Source organism: Megachile rotundata, chromosome 4 (assembly GCF_050947335.1).
Source record: "Megachile rotundata isolate GNS110a chromosome 4, iyMegRotu1, whole genome shotgun sequence".
Taxonomy (NCBI): domain Eukaryota; kingdom Metazoa; phylum Arthropoda; class Insecta; order Hymenoptera; family Megachilidae; genus Megachile; species Megachile rotundata.
Genome location: NC_134986.1, coordinates 1,383,541 through 1,400,086, shown reverse-complemented (window position 1 = coordinate 1,400,086; position 16,546 = coordinate 1,383,541). Strand labels below are relative to the sequence as shown.

At 33.3% G+C, this 16,546-nt stretch overlaps 1 protein-coding gene across 1 annotated transcript; it reads left to right on the top strand.

The window, feature by feature from the left end:
* The first annotated feature begins 9,021 nt into the window (after positions 1-9,021).
* Positions 9,022-16,070, top strand: LOC100878652 (uncharacterized). Its single transcript, XM_076530687.1, has one exon. The coding sequence runs from the start codon at positions 9,875-9,877 to the stop codon at positions 11,249-11,251; it is 1,377 nt and encodes a 458-aa protein (XP_076386802.1). The 5' UTR covers positions 9,022-9,874; the 3' UTR covers positions 11,252-16,070.
* Positions 16,071-16,546: the final 476 nt, after the last annotated feature.

Here is a 16,546-nt window from a genome sequence, read left to right as displayed (position 1 = left end):
AAAAATCTGGAAGTGTACGACCGAATGAAAGAAAGAGCCGATCGGAAGAAGGGAGTGACGAAGAAAGAAGAGCCGAAGAAAGACGAAAGAAGAGTGACAAGTAAAGTCGTGACAAAGGGCAACGCAAAGTTACACTGCTACACGTGCGGATCGACAGAGCATGCAGTGAAAGAATGCCCGAATAAAGACAAAGGTCCGAAGTGTTTTGGCTGCAACGATTATGGGCATATCTCAAAGGAATGCCCGAAAAAGACTGAAGAAGAGGGACCGAAGGCAGTGTATTGTATGCGAAGTACGGACGATAAACTCGCGGTCGTAACGATTAACGGTGTTATATGCTACGCATTGATAGACACGGGCAGTGACGTAAATTTGATACGAGAGGATGTTTTTAAAAGGATTGCAAGTACGAAGTTAAATGCAACGCGTCAAGTGTTAACGGGTTTCGGGAATTTGCAAACAATACCGGTAGGTCAGTTCGACGCGAAGGTAAACGTAGATGGAACGAAGTATAAGACCGAAATTTTAGTCGTACCGTCGGAAACGATGACGTCCGAGGTAACTTTAGGGCGGAACTTTTCAATGCAAGTAGAAGTGTGCATTCGCGGCGGTGAAATTACGATAAGACCGGTGAATACCGCGGTGTCGGAAGTGAAAGAAACGTGTGAATGCGACGAAATGAATGACAGTGTATCGGACGATCTAAGAGACGAAGTAGAACAGCTGATGCAAATCGATTACGTCGAAACGAGCGAATTAGACGTGTCACGAGAAGAACGCGAAAGACTAAATACGGTGGTGCCGAGTTATCAGCCTGCGAAAGATACGACTGCGTCGGTAGAGACAAAGATTGTGTTAGAGAAAGCGATGTTAGACAAACAGGTAGATGAGTGGCTGCAGAATGACACAGTATACCGTAGTGACAGTGAACTTTCGAGTCCTGTGGTGATGGTGCCGAAAAAGAACGTTGAGTGTCGCGCGTGTACAGGCTATGGGAAAATAAACAGACAGATGGTGCGTGACAGATTCCCCATGCCTCTCATAGAAGACAATATAGACTCCTTAGCAGAAACGCGAGTGTTTTCGGTAGTAGGTTTAAAGAGCGGATTTTTACACGTATCGGTAGAGAAAAACAGTCGGAAATACACGGTGTTTGTAACCCCAAGTGGGCAGCATGAGTTCGCGAAGACTCCGTTGGGTCTGTCCATTAGTGCAGCTAGTTTTACGCGTTTTATAAACGAAATTTGTAAGGAATTAATGCGAAGGAAGAGCGTTGTTATGTACGTCGACGATAGAATATTAGTAGAAGCGTTAAAGGTCGCGGCGAAAAACGGGATCGAAATAAATTGGTCAAAGTCTAAGATTAATGAAACGAAATTTAGATTTGGAACGGATCAACAAAGATCATTCGGTGCATTGAAGAATGCGTTAGCGAGCGGAACAGTGTTGCGAATTTATAGTCCGACGGCGAAACTGTTAGTAGTTATAAGAGCGGTGCAAAAATTTAGATTAGGAGTTAGATTTAAGTTAGTTACAGTTTGCAAAATGTTGAAAAAGACGTTGAATAAACAGGACATAGCGCCTAAAGTCGCGGGATGGGTGTTGACGTTGGAAGGGTCAAAGAAGGAGAAGAAGAAACGGTTGAAGTTAGACGAGGGAAAAAAGGGGGTGGGAGATTTCCGCTACCTCTATCTCTTTCCTCCTGGTAGTTCGCAGGATTCAGAGATATCCCAGGACAGGTACGAAGGTGTTCGGGTAGAAGACGGAGAAGGACCCTGGCACACACCATCGGTTGATTCCATGAAGCGGTACGGGAGTAGTACCTCTTCGGGGACGAAGAAGATGGAGCAGGAATGGCCGAATGTGGGATCGGTTTATTCGATGTCCATCGAATACGATCGGGCGCGAACGGGCGAGCGGGAAACGCGGACAATTGGCGCCAAGATAATTCGGCGTTACTACGAGTTGGCGCGAAAATTAGCGAGGGAACAAAGAAGCGATTAGCAATTGTTTCGTTTTACGCGGGAATTGGTAACGAATAAGGAAAACGGCGTGGCGTCGCGGGACAGTCCAGTCGTAACCGTTGAAGTAACACGTTGTCCGAAAAGTTGTCCGAAAAGTTGTAGCCTAAGTGTTTGTATTTGTTTTTTATATTCCTATTGATTCTTATACCCTTGTTAAATTATTAAAATTATTGTTATTCCTAAAAAACTTTTTAATTCCGTCAACCTCGATAATTTCCGATCCTACATTTATGTTAATAATAACTACACAAAAATATTATTCTGCTTATTTATAGAATTACCATAATATTAACATAACTTAATATTTTATAACATACTTTTAACCATTTCCCTTACATTATAAAATTACACAAATTTTTTAAAATGTCAAAGAAAAAGAAAAAGAAAAAAGATTACATATAGAAAGGTGTCGGTGTAACAGAACAAGCCTTTAAAACAAAAACTTTTATTACTAGTTGCTAGTGAAAAGTTTCATATGCCAAAATGAATTTTGTTGAAAGAAACCATTGTGATTGATTAAACGAATAATTAAATGAATATTATAAATAAAATACTTTCATTCCACAGAATATTACTTAAAACATAATTAAATTAATATAGATTTAATATTTGAAACAGTAATAATTAATAACGAGGATATTTCTTTTTTTATGACCTTTCTTTTTTTTTATAGGATTTTTTTTTATAAACGTAGATTCCTACTATTTTAACTATAAAATAATTTTCAGAAAAAAAATACACCGACTTCGAAATGCAATAAAAAGTATAAAATAATTTCTATTTCCTAATGAAGTAATTTCTATTTCATTTAATCATACAATTACGTAACAGATATGAATGAAACCTATTTACTCGTTAGGTAGTATTATATATTAAATACATTTCAACCTTTTCGGAGGCGGCGCAAAATTAAAAGATATATCTGTTACGTAATTGTATGATTGAATGAAATGGAAATTACTTCATTAGGAAATAGAAATTATTTTATACTTTTTAGTGCATTTCGAAGTCGGCGTATTTTTTTTTTTAAATTATTTTATGCACATTTTATTTTCTTAGTACATAGGTATCTCTAAATAAGTACACAATATCAAAAGTTACTTTATATTTATTTGTTTTGTACATTTCTGTCAAAAAACTTAAATAAGCCAAGAGCTTATTAAGTTTTCCGTGAAGTTTTATTGTGTAAAATGAAAATTGTACAATATTTTCACAAAAAGCAAATAGTGTAGAATCAACGGAAGATTGTTTTGTTGCTACAACTTCTATAAAAAGAGCTTGTCTACTTGACTTAATTATTTAATTATTTTTTGCTATTTATATAATTTTTTTAAGTTTACTATCACTCTTCATTGTTAAATATAATCTCCAATGTCTTTTATCTTTTTATATCTCATTGTTTGTATTCAAAAGACAGTTCAAAAACCTTACAAGTACCAACTTTTATTACCAATATGCCATAATAACTTATTTATAATTTCTTTATAAACAATGTTTTGTTTTGGTTGGAGCGAGTAGTTTTCTTGCGTCGAGATTTGTCGCATTATATGGAAATAACAGATTATCTGTCTTTCAACTTTACATACGTATCATAACATAGGATTATCAGTTACATATTTTCATAATATATAAAAAGCTACAGAAGAAACAAAAAATTTTTTGTGCGGTTAAAGTGCTATCGTACTACTTTAATCAAGAAATGGCATTCATGCATCACATAAATGAGGTTAAAATGATGACTAACAGTAGTATGCAATTTTACATTATGAACTCTTTTTTGTTTCACCTCAAATAATTAATAGATTTGATGTTCTGCCATTTTGGATTGATGCATCGCATTTCATTCCGTTTCCATAAATGTTTAAAAGACATGACAAATTAATTCTGAAGTGTTGCACGGTTCAACAGATAACAACTGTTCAAACATAATGTATGTTAATAATAATACTGACCTTCCATAAATTATGTCAAGATTTCGATTAATACGATATCGAGTATTAACATGTTTTGTGAAATAATTAATATCGAAATTTGAACAATATATTCGTATGGTTATTGTTTCAATTCTGTTATTAATTAATTCATGAATTGTGTGGAGTAACATTTTAATACAAAATTTGACGTGACTTGTGTAAAACCAGTGTTATCGACATACCTATATTCATACATAAGATTTTCTGAAATTAAGAAATATCATAAAATTCCGAATCCATGGAGTTTATATGCGTAATCATTACATGACCAACGTTTTCTAGTCAGGAAATTATGTGGTCGGCAGTTCCAGGGCATTTTTCACAAGTTATTCTTATTATTACTAGTTTTTATCGAAATTAAAACTGTAAGAGATCATTATGAATTACATTTGCAAGGTAGAAAGATGTATTTACCAAAGCTCATTCTGATTTTTTTCGAAAAAGGAGACTCATTATATCGCGTGACTTTGCAGTTAGCATTCTACAAGAAACAACCCGAATGTTATTCGCCACTTTGGACATAAAAATCAATCACTTTTACACATCTTTCTTTCATTAAAGCATAAAAAACTGGTCTCTTGTTCCGAAGCAGATTCATTAAATGTCCGAAAATGGTAACAACCTAGCGATTTCGTTGATTGTTGATTGCCGTTGCTCTGCTGAACTAAGAGAACGTCTTGGCGGGTCCTCAACGGGCTCTCGTCCAATTATAGTCCGCGATTGTCCGGTCTGAACAGTTCCCAAGGGTGAGGATTAACTAACGGGAATCGGCTGAAGCCTACACGTTCACACGTAAGTCCACCGACATCAACGGCGAAGCTGAGCCTCGTTTCGTGGTGAATCCATCAGTAGCGTGAAATTATTTATTATGATTAATCGAACATACTCCGCGGCTAATTAAGTAAGAAGATCAAGAGATTAGTACGTGGTATATGGAGGAATCAGTAACCGCCCAACGACTTGTGCTTTGTTTGTTAACTGTTCTGTACATTTATGGCTATCGTATTTAGCGTGACCGATAATTTAATAAAATCGTATATAAGAGAAAAGTAAACAATATGCAAATATTAAAAAAATATTAAGCTGTAATATAGATTCAATTAATTAGACTACATAGTGCAGGGCAAAAGTATTCGTACACGTGAAATATACAAACAAAAAAGAACAATATTTTCTATATTATTAAGTATATTTAATCATATGTAGCGGTATATTAAACATTACACTTACAGCGACAAATGACCCAAAACCGAATACCATAACAACATATAGTAACTTGAAATGATTTGAAATTCACGAGACCGTAAGAAATCGGCGGGACAAAAGTATTCGTAAATTATCATTTATGTTGATAAATACAACAATTGCGATGGTATCAGGACATTCTGATCAATATAATCATTACATTAGATGATGTTCTATTAGTGTAGTCAGTAGTAATCGTGGCAAGTACACTTTAGCATTAATGAAGAGAAAGCGCAATGAAATAACAAGTTGTTAAACAGTTACATGAAGAAGGTAAATCATATAGAAATATATCAGAAACACTAGAAAGAAGTCGATCGACTATACAAAGTATTATAAACAAGTATAAAAAAGAAGGAATATTGCGGAATAAAAAAGACCGGTAGACACCGAAAATTAAATACGAAAGAAAATCGTCCGAACTATTAAAGAAATACCAGATATCAGTGTATCTGAAATTGCATCACACCTTAAAGATTATATGTTGAAGGAAATTCACCTTAAAACAGTACGAAAAGAACTATTATCGATATCGGGCCGGATATAACAGCAAAGTTACGAGGAAGAAACCACTTATAAGCAAAGTAAACAAAAAAAAAAGAGATTAGAATTTGCAGAACAGTTCATGAATGATAGCGACGACTTCTGGAAAAACGTAGTATTTTCCGACAAATCAAAATTTAATATTTTTAAGTCGGACGGTAGTAAAACAGTATGGCGGAAAGCTAATACTGAATTGAATTTAAAAAATATGCAACCGACAACGAAACACAGAAGTGGAAATATGATGTATTGCTGCTCCTGGAGACGGCAATTTAGTAGTGATAGATAAAATAATGGATAAATATTTATATTTAAATATTTTACAAGAAAATTTACAAAATAGTGCAGATGAATTAGAATTATTTAAATTTATGAATTAGATGAATTTTATTTGCAGCAAGACTGTGGCGTGAAACATACAGCCTATATAGTGCAATTTTTTTTTTCATACAAAATTTATCAGAAAAAATTTATGGGAGATTTTAAAAATACATATAGTGCGTCACTGGTTGTTAATGCCAATACTCCCCACAGGTTAGCAACTTCTCTACAATTGCGTGACTTAAATCTTGTCGAACATTTATGGGGAAAACTAGAAAAAAATGTGCTAAAACATGATATAATACTTAAAAGAAATATTAAAAAGAGAATGGTGTTGTGAACGCCCGATATATTACGTGAATTGATTTGTCTTAAGGATTTTGATACTAAATATTAATTTATAAAATTCCTATTAAAATAATTGTGACAATAGTTAAGTGTACGAATACTATTGACCCGGCGATTTCTTACAGTCTCGTGAATTTCAAGTCATTTCAAGTTACTACATGATGTTATTGTCTTCGGTTTTGGATCATTTGTTGCTGTAAATGTAACGTTTAATATACAGCTATATATTATTAAATATACTTAGTAATACAAAAAATATTGTTCTTTTTATTTCTATATTTCAAGTGTACAAATACTTTTCTTCTCCACTGTACATATTTTTCGTTATTTGGTAGTAGTTATGGTGAATAACAATTTTAGCTAGGTTTAAACTGAATGCTGGTGACTTCATTGTTATCATAGATACATCCACATTTTTCACAACAGTGAAATAAGCAATTTGTTCTTATTGTTAGAAGAGAAGCATGATACATATAGCGACCGAGCAAAATTATGTTACAACCTAATATTTTAAACAATTCTTTATTCTTTACCACAATATGCATATGTACGTTCACAGAAAATAAAAAATATCAATTGTTTTTTAACTCCATGTGAGGTGTTTTATAACGTATGGTTCAAGTAAAGTCAGTAACTTGTGTATAAGAGTTGGTAACATATCGACCGTAGGATGTATGTTGTTAAATGGAGTGTGAAGAGTTTGTCACGGAATTTTGAAATATTGGATTGATAAAAACAAAATAATTGATTCATGTAGAAAAAGTGAAACTATCAAAAACTGTTAATAAAGAAAATATTCTTTTCGAACGTATATTTAATAAACGAAAAAGGTTTTATGGCAAGTTTCTAATATATCACCATTGGATGATTTTAATGCTCCTTTAATATGTTAGGATATGATATGTCTGTGGCGCAATCCATTATAATAATGGAAAATAATTTTATTGTCCTCCAAAATTTTTGTTGTAATTTTAGCTTTGTGCTTGGAATTGTTGTCCTGTGATAAAGTTGTTCCTGAGATCCATTTTAGCTGCGGAATCGAATAAATTATTGTATAGTATATCTATGTATTTAACTTCAGTTAGATTTCCATTTATAATTATCAAATTTCCCAATTCTTGAATCACCCTTGTGTTTTATGATTATTCTTATGTGACCTCTTTTAAATGTTTCCCAGGGTTTTCTCCAAATGCAATGATAGTCTACTATCATTCACAATATCATATTTAGACACGTTATACTATATAATATTTTTTAAAAGAAAATCGGTTTGTTAAAATATTCATATATGAACTGTAATGCAGCATTAATTTCTGATATTAGTTGCTTTTTGCAGTAATGCTGCAAGTGTAACGTCCCTGGGGAAACCTTTTTTCTTTCTTTCTACTTCATCATCGCGACAATCTTCTATCCATCGATTAGAATAGTCAATTATCGACCGTAGTTGCCAATTATCGACAGTACATTAGGTATCTATTACCATATCTATCAAATTCGACAGTCGGTAATTATAATATATATATATTATCATTTATATTAATTATCTTATAATTTTGATTTAGAGTAGGTAATATTTTCCGCGAAAATAATTGAACATTAAGTTTGAATTATTAAAACAAGATTATGTATTATTTTATTTTATTTTCTAATAAATAGTTTGTACGAGAAATTTCCGTTACGCTATGATGTGCCTACGTGCCGCGATACTCGCCCGAAATCCTTGAGATCAGCGCTAATCGTAGAAAAGGATAGCGATACTATTTCTATTTTCGGCATTTTTGGACATTAAATTAATTAATTAATTAAATTAATTTATATACGTAAAATCAACCAGTGTTAAACTACTCATGGCCGGAACCAAAATTATTTCCCTAAACTAGAAAGCTGTAAATCGAAATAGACTCGCCTCTGATAGAAAAGGACAGAAAATGTATTTTTCGTTAAAACACCATTAGAGTATCATTTTAGTATCGAACTGTTAGCCAGAAATTAAAGAGTGACATTTAAAATATAATTAAACCGTTAAATTTTATAATTAATGTATAATAACGAATTTATATGAAAATTTAGATATTCTGACGTCACAGAAATTCCAGGAATTCGGCGAACCTGCGAGTATAAAAGGGCGAGCGAAACCCGTCTAAAATCAGAACAGTTTTCGCAGTCAAGCTAGTTAGAAGTCTCATTGCTAAGAATTTGAATTAATAAATGAATATTGTTCTCACTTTTGCGTAATTTACGTAATCGATTAAAATAAATGCAAAATAAATGCAAAAAACTCTCAGAAATCACGATTTTCTGCTGTTTTTCCAAAATAGCAGCTCAGATATGTCCGATCGCCGATTTTTATGATCATATTCGTATTCAGGAGGCAAAAATACATCGAAAACATGTCCCGAATATTTTTTTTGAGGTGACGTAGTAATTGTAAAGTTTTACCTTTTTTTGTAAGAAAGTAATAAATCAGTAAATATAACGATTTTCTATTACTTTTAAATGACCAGTCATTTTAGTTTTGTTAGAAATTGCTTTGATTTCACTGTTGGTAGTCTAGTGTTAAGTACTGTTCAGAACTGGAGAGAGAGGGCACGGGACAAAAGACGTTCTCCATTCGCACCGTTAGTCTTCTCAAGTCATACAAATTTATTAGTGAATGTAACTACAATACTTCGACAAATGACAAAAATGCGCAAGTTACATCTGTAGGGTTGTATTGAAAAGAGATGGTTTCTAAAAAGAGTACAACCATTAGTACTTTTTGGTTGTATGCATTTCTTTTTCGCGCAATTCCTCCTAGTTCTATGTATAGTATTAAACATACCAGCATCGTATTGTCAGCGACGCTATTTGCAATGAGTATACCTTGTCATAAACATGACCAAGCGATAATTTTCTGTGGAACACAGTCTGAGAAATGCTAAAAATCAACAACAACGACAGCAAACACCCTTCTGTGGCTACGAGGAAGTATCCCCAATGCACACCTACATTCATTAGTTGCGCGGTCGACTGGGCGGTGAGCGTTTACATGAGCACGCGCCAAAATTCCAGCAGAGTGGGGGCAACTGTTGTGCACGGTAGGGGATGTGGGCCGGAGGTCGACCGACCAATAGCGGACGAAACGAAAGCGAGTTCCCGGGCGGAGCATTGGAATATACTGCACGCGGTGCAGGCTCCCTTCTGTCAAACGGCATCTAGCCGCCGAGGAGGAAGATAGTGTGTTTCGTTGCTGAAAAGATTTTAAGAAATATCAACTAACCGGTAACTGAGTGACGGAAGTCGTTCGGGAACCGGCGGAATCATTGAACGTCTACACGTATATTCGATAAGGCTGTGGTTTTAAGGAGAGTACCATGGAAACCGTTAACATTCTCAACTTATGGACCGTGTGAGGGAAATTGTGGCGAAGAAAACGTCAATATGTTACAAAGTTCATTGTCACGGGCATTTTTGCCCTCCGGATTAAATTATTTGGGTTACTACGGCGATGAAATTCATCAAAACCCGTACAGTACACCCACTACCTGGCACATTCCTATGGAAAGACCCTCGGTTTATTCGAGGATTCCAGACAACAACGTTCTTCAGACGTGGGAACTGTCTAGATCGTCAACCCCGTGCCCACTGGATTTGTCCTTGAAGCCTCCACCCACTCCGAACACACCGAAAACTGAAGATTCGATTGGCTCGGAACTCAAAAAAGAGCATGGAATTTTAGACGAAGTGCGAAAAGAGTCGGAAGATGTTAAAAGAGGCGACGATGAAACAGTTTCAGTGGTTGTTGACGATTTCGATACTATTCACCGAAGCTCTTCTGTGCACAGCCATTCTAGCTACGAGCAACTATTCCCGAAGAAGGAGACAATCCAACTTCAGGAAGCAACGAACAAATCCACTATTTTGGAAGAGGCGACTCGTTTGATCCCTTTCAGTTCGCCGGAGGCTAATTCAAAATATTATGCACAAAATCAGAAATTCTTGTTAAATAGTCCCAGTCAATTGCAATCGATGCAGGAATATCATCAGCAACTTCTATTAACACCGCAGCATCATTTGCAAAGTATGCAACATGCACCTATGACGCCACCAAGCACACCGTCGCCTCCACAATGTCCCAGAAGAAAAATCAGGGAGGAAGATGCCAGCCCAGCATCTACGACCAACAGTGCAGCAATATTTAATGGGTCCAGAGCTGGTTCGACCGAGAAGCTTTTGCAAAGACCGAAAAAGAAGCACGCGAGACGATTGAAATTCGACGAGGACACCAGCAGTCCAGTGTCCGGTACTGTAATCCTGGGTCCTGACGAAGCCGTGGTTACCGGAGACATCGATCCGGCATTCAACATCGTTGAAGTCACCGAGGAGGCGCGGGCCGAGCTGGCTAAGATCGAGAACAGGCTGGGTCCGTATCAGTGCAAACTTTGCAGGCAACTCCACGAGGATGCGTTTCAATTGGCGCAGCACAGATGTTCCAGGATAGCTCATGTCGAGTACAGATGTCCCGAATGTGATAAGAGGTTCTCGTGTCCGGCCAATTTAGCGTCCCATCGACGTTGGCATAAACCTAGGTTGGCCAATGGTGAACATTCCAATTCATCAGCGATCATCGAGATACCTTGCACCAGGTGCGACGCCAAATTCACCAGGCAGGCTGCGCTTCGGAAACACTTGGCTACGCAGCATCCAGAAACCAACAACAACAACAACAATGTTCTACTGGAGAATCAAGGTGCTATTGGTAAGACTGACGTTGTTCAAGTGGTTTCTGATAGTACGTTGAACACTGAAATGCCCTGACATCAATTTCCTGCGAGACCTTTGCCGTGTAGACCAGGCTTGTATTGGAGATTCGGGCTCGATTTATAAGAAGCCAATCCCTTGTAAATTGTTTTTGCTTCAAACTTTAACCGGCAATTAACCGCTTGAAAAATATAATTCGTGTAAATCTTTATTTCCTTTATATTTTGTTTGTTCTTTTACTGTTGATTCGATTTTTTTATTCAGCCTGTAGGATTAATTTCAAGATTATTTTTTAAGATTAGATTCGTAATAAGTGCAATTTTAAAAATGAAATATTTTGTGTAGAGACGGCAATTGAATTTTTTAGTTGAGCAATGACAAATACTGAATTTCTTACATTTTTGAACCTTATAAAATCATCGAATAGGACCTTTAGATGTTTCTAATCGAAAATGAAATACTACCACAGAAATCTTAATAACTTTGAGTTTAAAGTATTTATAAAAATAATTTTACTGGATATAAAATAAGGGATGATTTTTTAATTTTGAAATGCTTATAGATGTCTGGAAACCCTACTTTACAATATCAAGTATATATTTTACTTTAGTTTTTAAAAAATGTTGTTTTATTTAGAGAGATATGTATAGAGAATCCAATATTACGACAAGTTTAATTAAATAATTATGCAGTGTAATGACAATTTAATTTTAAGTTTAAATTCTTTTCTATTTTCATTTTCTAATTTTCAAAATATTTGTTTTTCATTTTTTATTTAAAAATTTGGGTATTCATTTCAAATCCATGCACCGTTGCATTGTTTTCGTAAATTTGGGCTACAAACGGCCTACTTCTGTCGTTCAAGGGTTGAATATTGTAACCAGTAGTACTTTTGATTACGAATAAATTTTTCGATACGAAAGACGATCTGTCAAAAATTAGTGTACAGTTCAAATAATTGTAGAATTTGGTGACACTGATTACATATCTTTCGGTGACGATCATTTTAGCGGCGTCATGCCGTGTCGTTTCGATTCTCATCAACTTGAGACAATAAACGCTGTTACAACGGAACGATACCCATATCGTGCGAGCAACACTAGCCAGGGACGAATTGGATTGTAAATTTGCATAGAATTAGAAGTATACCGGAGCAACAAGGTTAACACGGTGTTGCGTGCGATGTAAATTTGTAGATAGCGAGAAGAGGTCAGCTAACCGTGACTATACGTGTACATACCAGTTTCCATTTATCTGCTTTGTAATATTTACCGAAGCTGATCATCCGTCATTCTTATAATATGTAGTCAGGCGAAATTGATCGGCAACATTTTTCGTTAGAACTGTGAAAATAACTCTCTTAAAAATGAAGTTATGAAAATTCAAATATGGGTATCATTCGAAAGAAAATTTTAATAGCTAAGAATATGTTAATGTAAGAATAAGTTTTTATTTAAAAGTTTTATTCTTTAGCGTCTACTAGACTTCAGTATCTTTTTTACGTTTATTTACTATGCTTTTTTATTAAAAAAAACATACACACACATTTTATGGTAGGTAAATTGTTTTAAACTGATTTCTATATGAAAATATACAATAGGGATAATTAAATTCGAGAAAGTATTAGTATAAATTGAGGTTGTTTTTTGTGGTCTAAAATTAGTTCAAAAATCCGAAGCAGCGAACAGAAAGACTAAATTCAGTGTCGTAAAATGCAACATTTAAAATTTGTAATGTTATATCGTATCACTGAAATTCTGTCTACTGAATTATTCCAACACAATAACATTCAAAATAACATTAATAACATTAAATAATGATGCCAGTGTTTTGTTTTAATTATCATAATCTTGGAGTACAGTGTTGTAATATTGTGAAAATTAGCTTTTTTATACAGCAAATTTGGGATAAACTACTTACCATTCTTTTAAAGCAATGCAGAAGACATGCCGAAAACGGTTTGCTACATAAGAATACTAATTTGTACTAAGATCTAGTAAATGTTACCAATCATCTAACCGATGATTTCTTTTATCGAATTTGGTTTCTTCATTTTTTCAAGTAGAAGATAAACTTATTCCTGCATAAATTATACATGAATTGAAAACCCCTAAAATCCTTTTTCAAATGAAATATTTTTATTTTCATAATGTTATTTACTAACAAAATATTTCTATACAATTATTGGCAAAATATATTCTTAATCAACTATAATCCGTGGCTGTGTATATAATATATGTATATATAGTGTGTTGTAGGTTTATTTAACAAAATGTGTAGGTGTATTCTGCAGAGAAAAATAGAAAAATTGTCGCATAAAAGTTAACTACGAAATATTTGCCCCAAAGTCAGAAGAAAATTGTTGAACGCTTGAAATATATAACAAAAGATTTTTATTGCAGTATATGGAAGTCCTGTTTTTATCTGGCAACAATTTGCTATTAATTGTAATAAATATAATTAAAAACTATTATATCTAGAAAATATGGAATTTACTAAAATTTTGGATAATTTTACTGAATTTTAATACTTATGTTACTAAATGTTTGCACTAGTATCGCAATAATAACCTGTAGAGAAAAACTAATAGAATATTCCAATAGGCTCATTCATATTTGCTTATAATTTTGTAACAAAATGTTCATGGTCAGCTTTTATGTAAATTTTTTTTTATTTTTCTCTATAGATTAACTAGAAAAACTGATGACATCTTGTATAGATTTAAATTAACCCATATGTTATTTAAAATAGAAATCGCTTAGAACGGAGGTTTATCTCATCGATCTATAATCTATAGAATCGTGATCATACAGCTAAATATCAAAGATAATTAAGGCAGTCGAAGCATGCGATGTCTAGTCAATAGAATAATCCCAGTTGTTTATTTTTAAGGTTAGGGCTAATCTGATAGTGTTTAATCGTCGTTAACTTAAAGTTAACCTATTTCTCTAGTAACATTGAATCAAACATCCACCGGTACTGCATATTGATTAGTTAATTGTATTGTTGCTAATCGTAGCGTGAGAAAATATTACTACGATACTATACACAGTATGTAACAGTTATGAAATATGAAATATGAAATATTACGGTGGGTCAGATTAACATGGATTGCAATACTTGCATCTGTAGTAAAAAGTCGCTTTTAGTTTGCAGTTAGAGAGCATAGTTAAATGACCATTGCCAAATTTGTAAAAATTATACCTAGTCAAAGGGCATGAAAATGTTTATTGTTGTTAAAGAGTCTCTTACGATGTACAAATTACTCCAAGTGTGCCCCTCAGATTTGAGTATCTGCGTGTTAATAGATTAGAGAGGGTAGACGATTAATAGTTAAAATATTAAAAGATATTTAACGTCAATGTTTAGGTAAGGTTTATCTTTTTTAACACCACAGCTATTTTTCAAAGAAACAGTGTGAAGCAATCTGCTGCTACAAAATTATCACGGAAAGATTGTTCTTTTGCGTACGAATTCAAGTAGAAGTGCATTGGAAGCATGTCTAATACGAAAACATCTTTGCAAATTGGTTTCTTTGCCGTATTGGAAAAATGTGAAATATAGAATTATTATAACATATAACATAGAGTTCATGTGCACAATTGTGTAATTACATGAAAAAGAAATTTCGAATTATTTCGCAATGATTTGAATCGTCGAAAAGAAAGATAATCTTTTCATCGTAATATAACATTTAATTATCTGCTCTACATTATATTCTTTCAAACTGTCTTTTAAATTATAAGAGAGAAGCCCAGTCGTAGCTTTAGGGGTGGGCAAAATGTGCGGTTACTCAGTGTCACGCATTAGAGAGCACGGAGGGTGCAACGTTTACCCATTTCTGTTGTTATATGCTGATCTTTCGTATTAATACTAATATATACATAATTATTTAATTTCCTACTTTCTTTCGTTTGTCCAGGAGTAGCTGCAGGTCAATCATAGTGAAGATTGTTTTCAAATATTTTGTGATACGATCCTAATATTTACATTGTTATCTTCTTTCAGTGGTGAATTAAAATTTTAATTCTCAATTTTGCGGCTTACTAACATTATCCTATTTTCTGAATTTACTTCTATGCAAAAAATGCGACTAAAAATACAGTTCCCGTATATACTTATAGAAATAAGCATACTAGTGATAATTTTAACGATTTATTCAAATGTTTTAATGATTTTTACAACAAATTTTAACTATTATACTTTCAACTTTCACTGCTATAAAAGTATCCTTCATTTTAATTCGAAACAGTCGCAAAATTAATGTTTATAATAAGCCTTTATACTATATGTATAGTATTTTTGGGATAGAAAATATGTTTCCTATTTTGAAAGCTAAATATTTCAGAAAGTGAAAGTTGGAGAACAACGGTTTCCAAATACATATTCAGTATATAAAGTTCTACAAGAATCATTTATCAGCTATTCCAAATAAAAGTAAATAGTGTTATTTAATTAAACTGTCAATAGCAGAAACTATAGTTACTTTGCCAAAAGCAATTCAAACATTTTTGTGTAACAGTAATTGATAGTAATGATTTGATTGATAGAATTACAACATTGTGATGGCAAATAAAAATAGAGAAGTACAAGAGATCAGGCATCAACGTGAATAAAATTTGTTTTAGATAAATCGTACCAAAGCTTTAACGTTAAATATTTACTAAACAATTAGTGACCCTCATTTAAAACTATGGAGATTTGAAATAACATAGTCTGTCTACATAAGAGAGCCGATTAAAATCTGAGAGACACACTTAGGCTGATTTCAATTTTTGATAGGAATAGTGCATAAGTTCATATTTCATCGAAGCATCAGGACTTTCGAATTGTTCTTAAATTATGAACATCATACATATATGTTTTATAGATACCACACATTTTTCTTAAATTACCTCATCCATTACCGAAAATTACTTCGAAATTTATTTTAGTATAAATAAATATATGAAATATAAAATATATTCCACTCATGTTTTAAATAAAATTAAATATACCATTAAAATTATGGGCACTTTTTGTTCAACTAACATCGAAAGTATCAAATGTATGAAATGTTCTGCTGTTTGAGGAATAAATATTGTATTTTATTCCGAATAATTATTTGTTTTTCGGAATTCATTATTTTTTACATATTATTTCATACGGTGCATAAGATATTTTAAAAATGAATTTATTATTAAAAATCCCCCTTTGACTTTCAAGTATACTTACTAATTCTTAAAATTTAATTTAAAAAATTTATAATACATTATTTTATTTTCTCAAATAGGATGACATCTAATACATGCAATTTTTTAATTGAGAAAACAGTTTATAAAAATCGGAGGTAATTCTGAAATTCAAATCAAA

What these genes read in the sequence shown, in the direction of transcription:
- LOC100878652 (XM_076530687.1), top strand. Translation starts at nt 9,875, where the DNA reads ATGTTACAAAGTTCATTGTCACGGGCATTTTTGCCCTCCGGATTAAAT.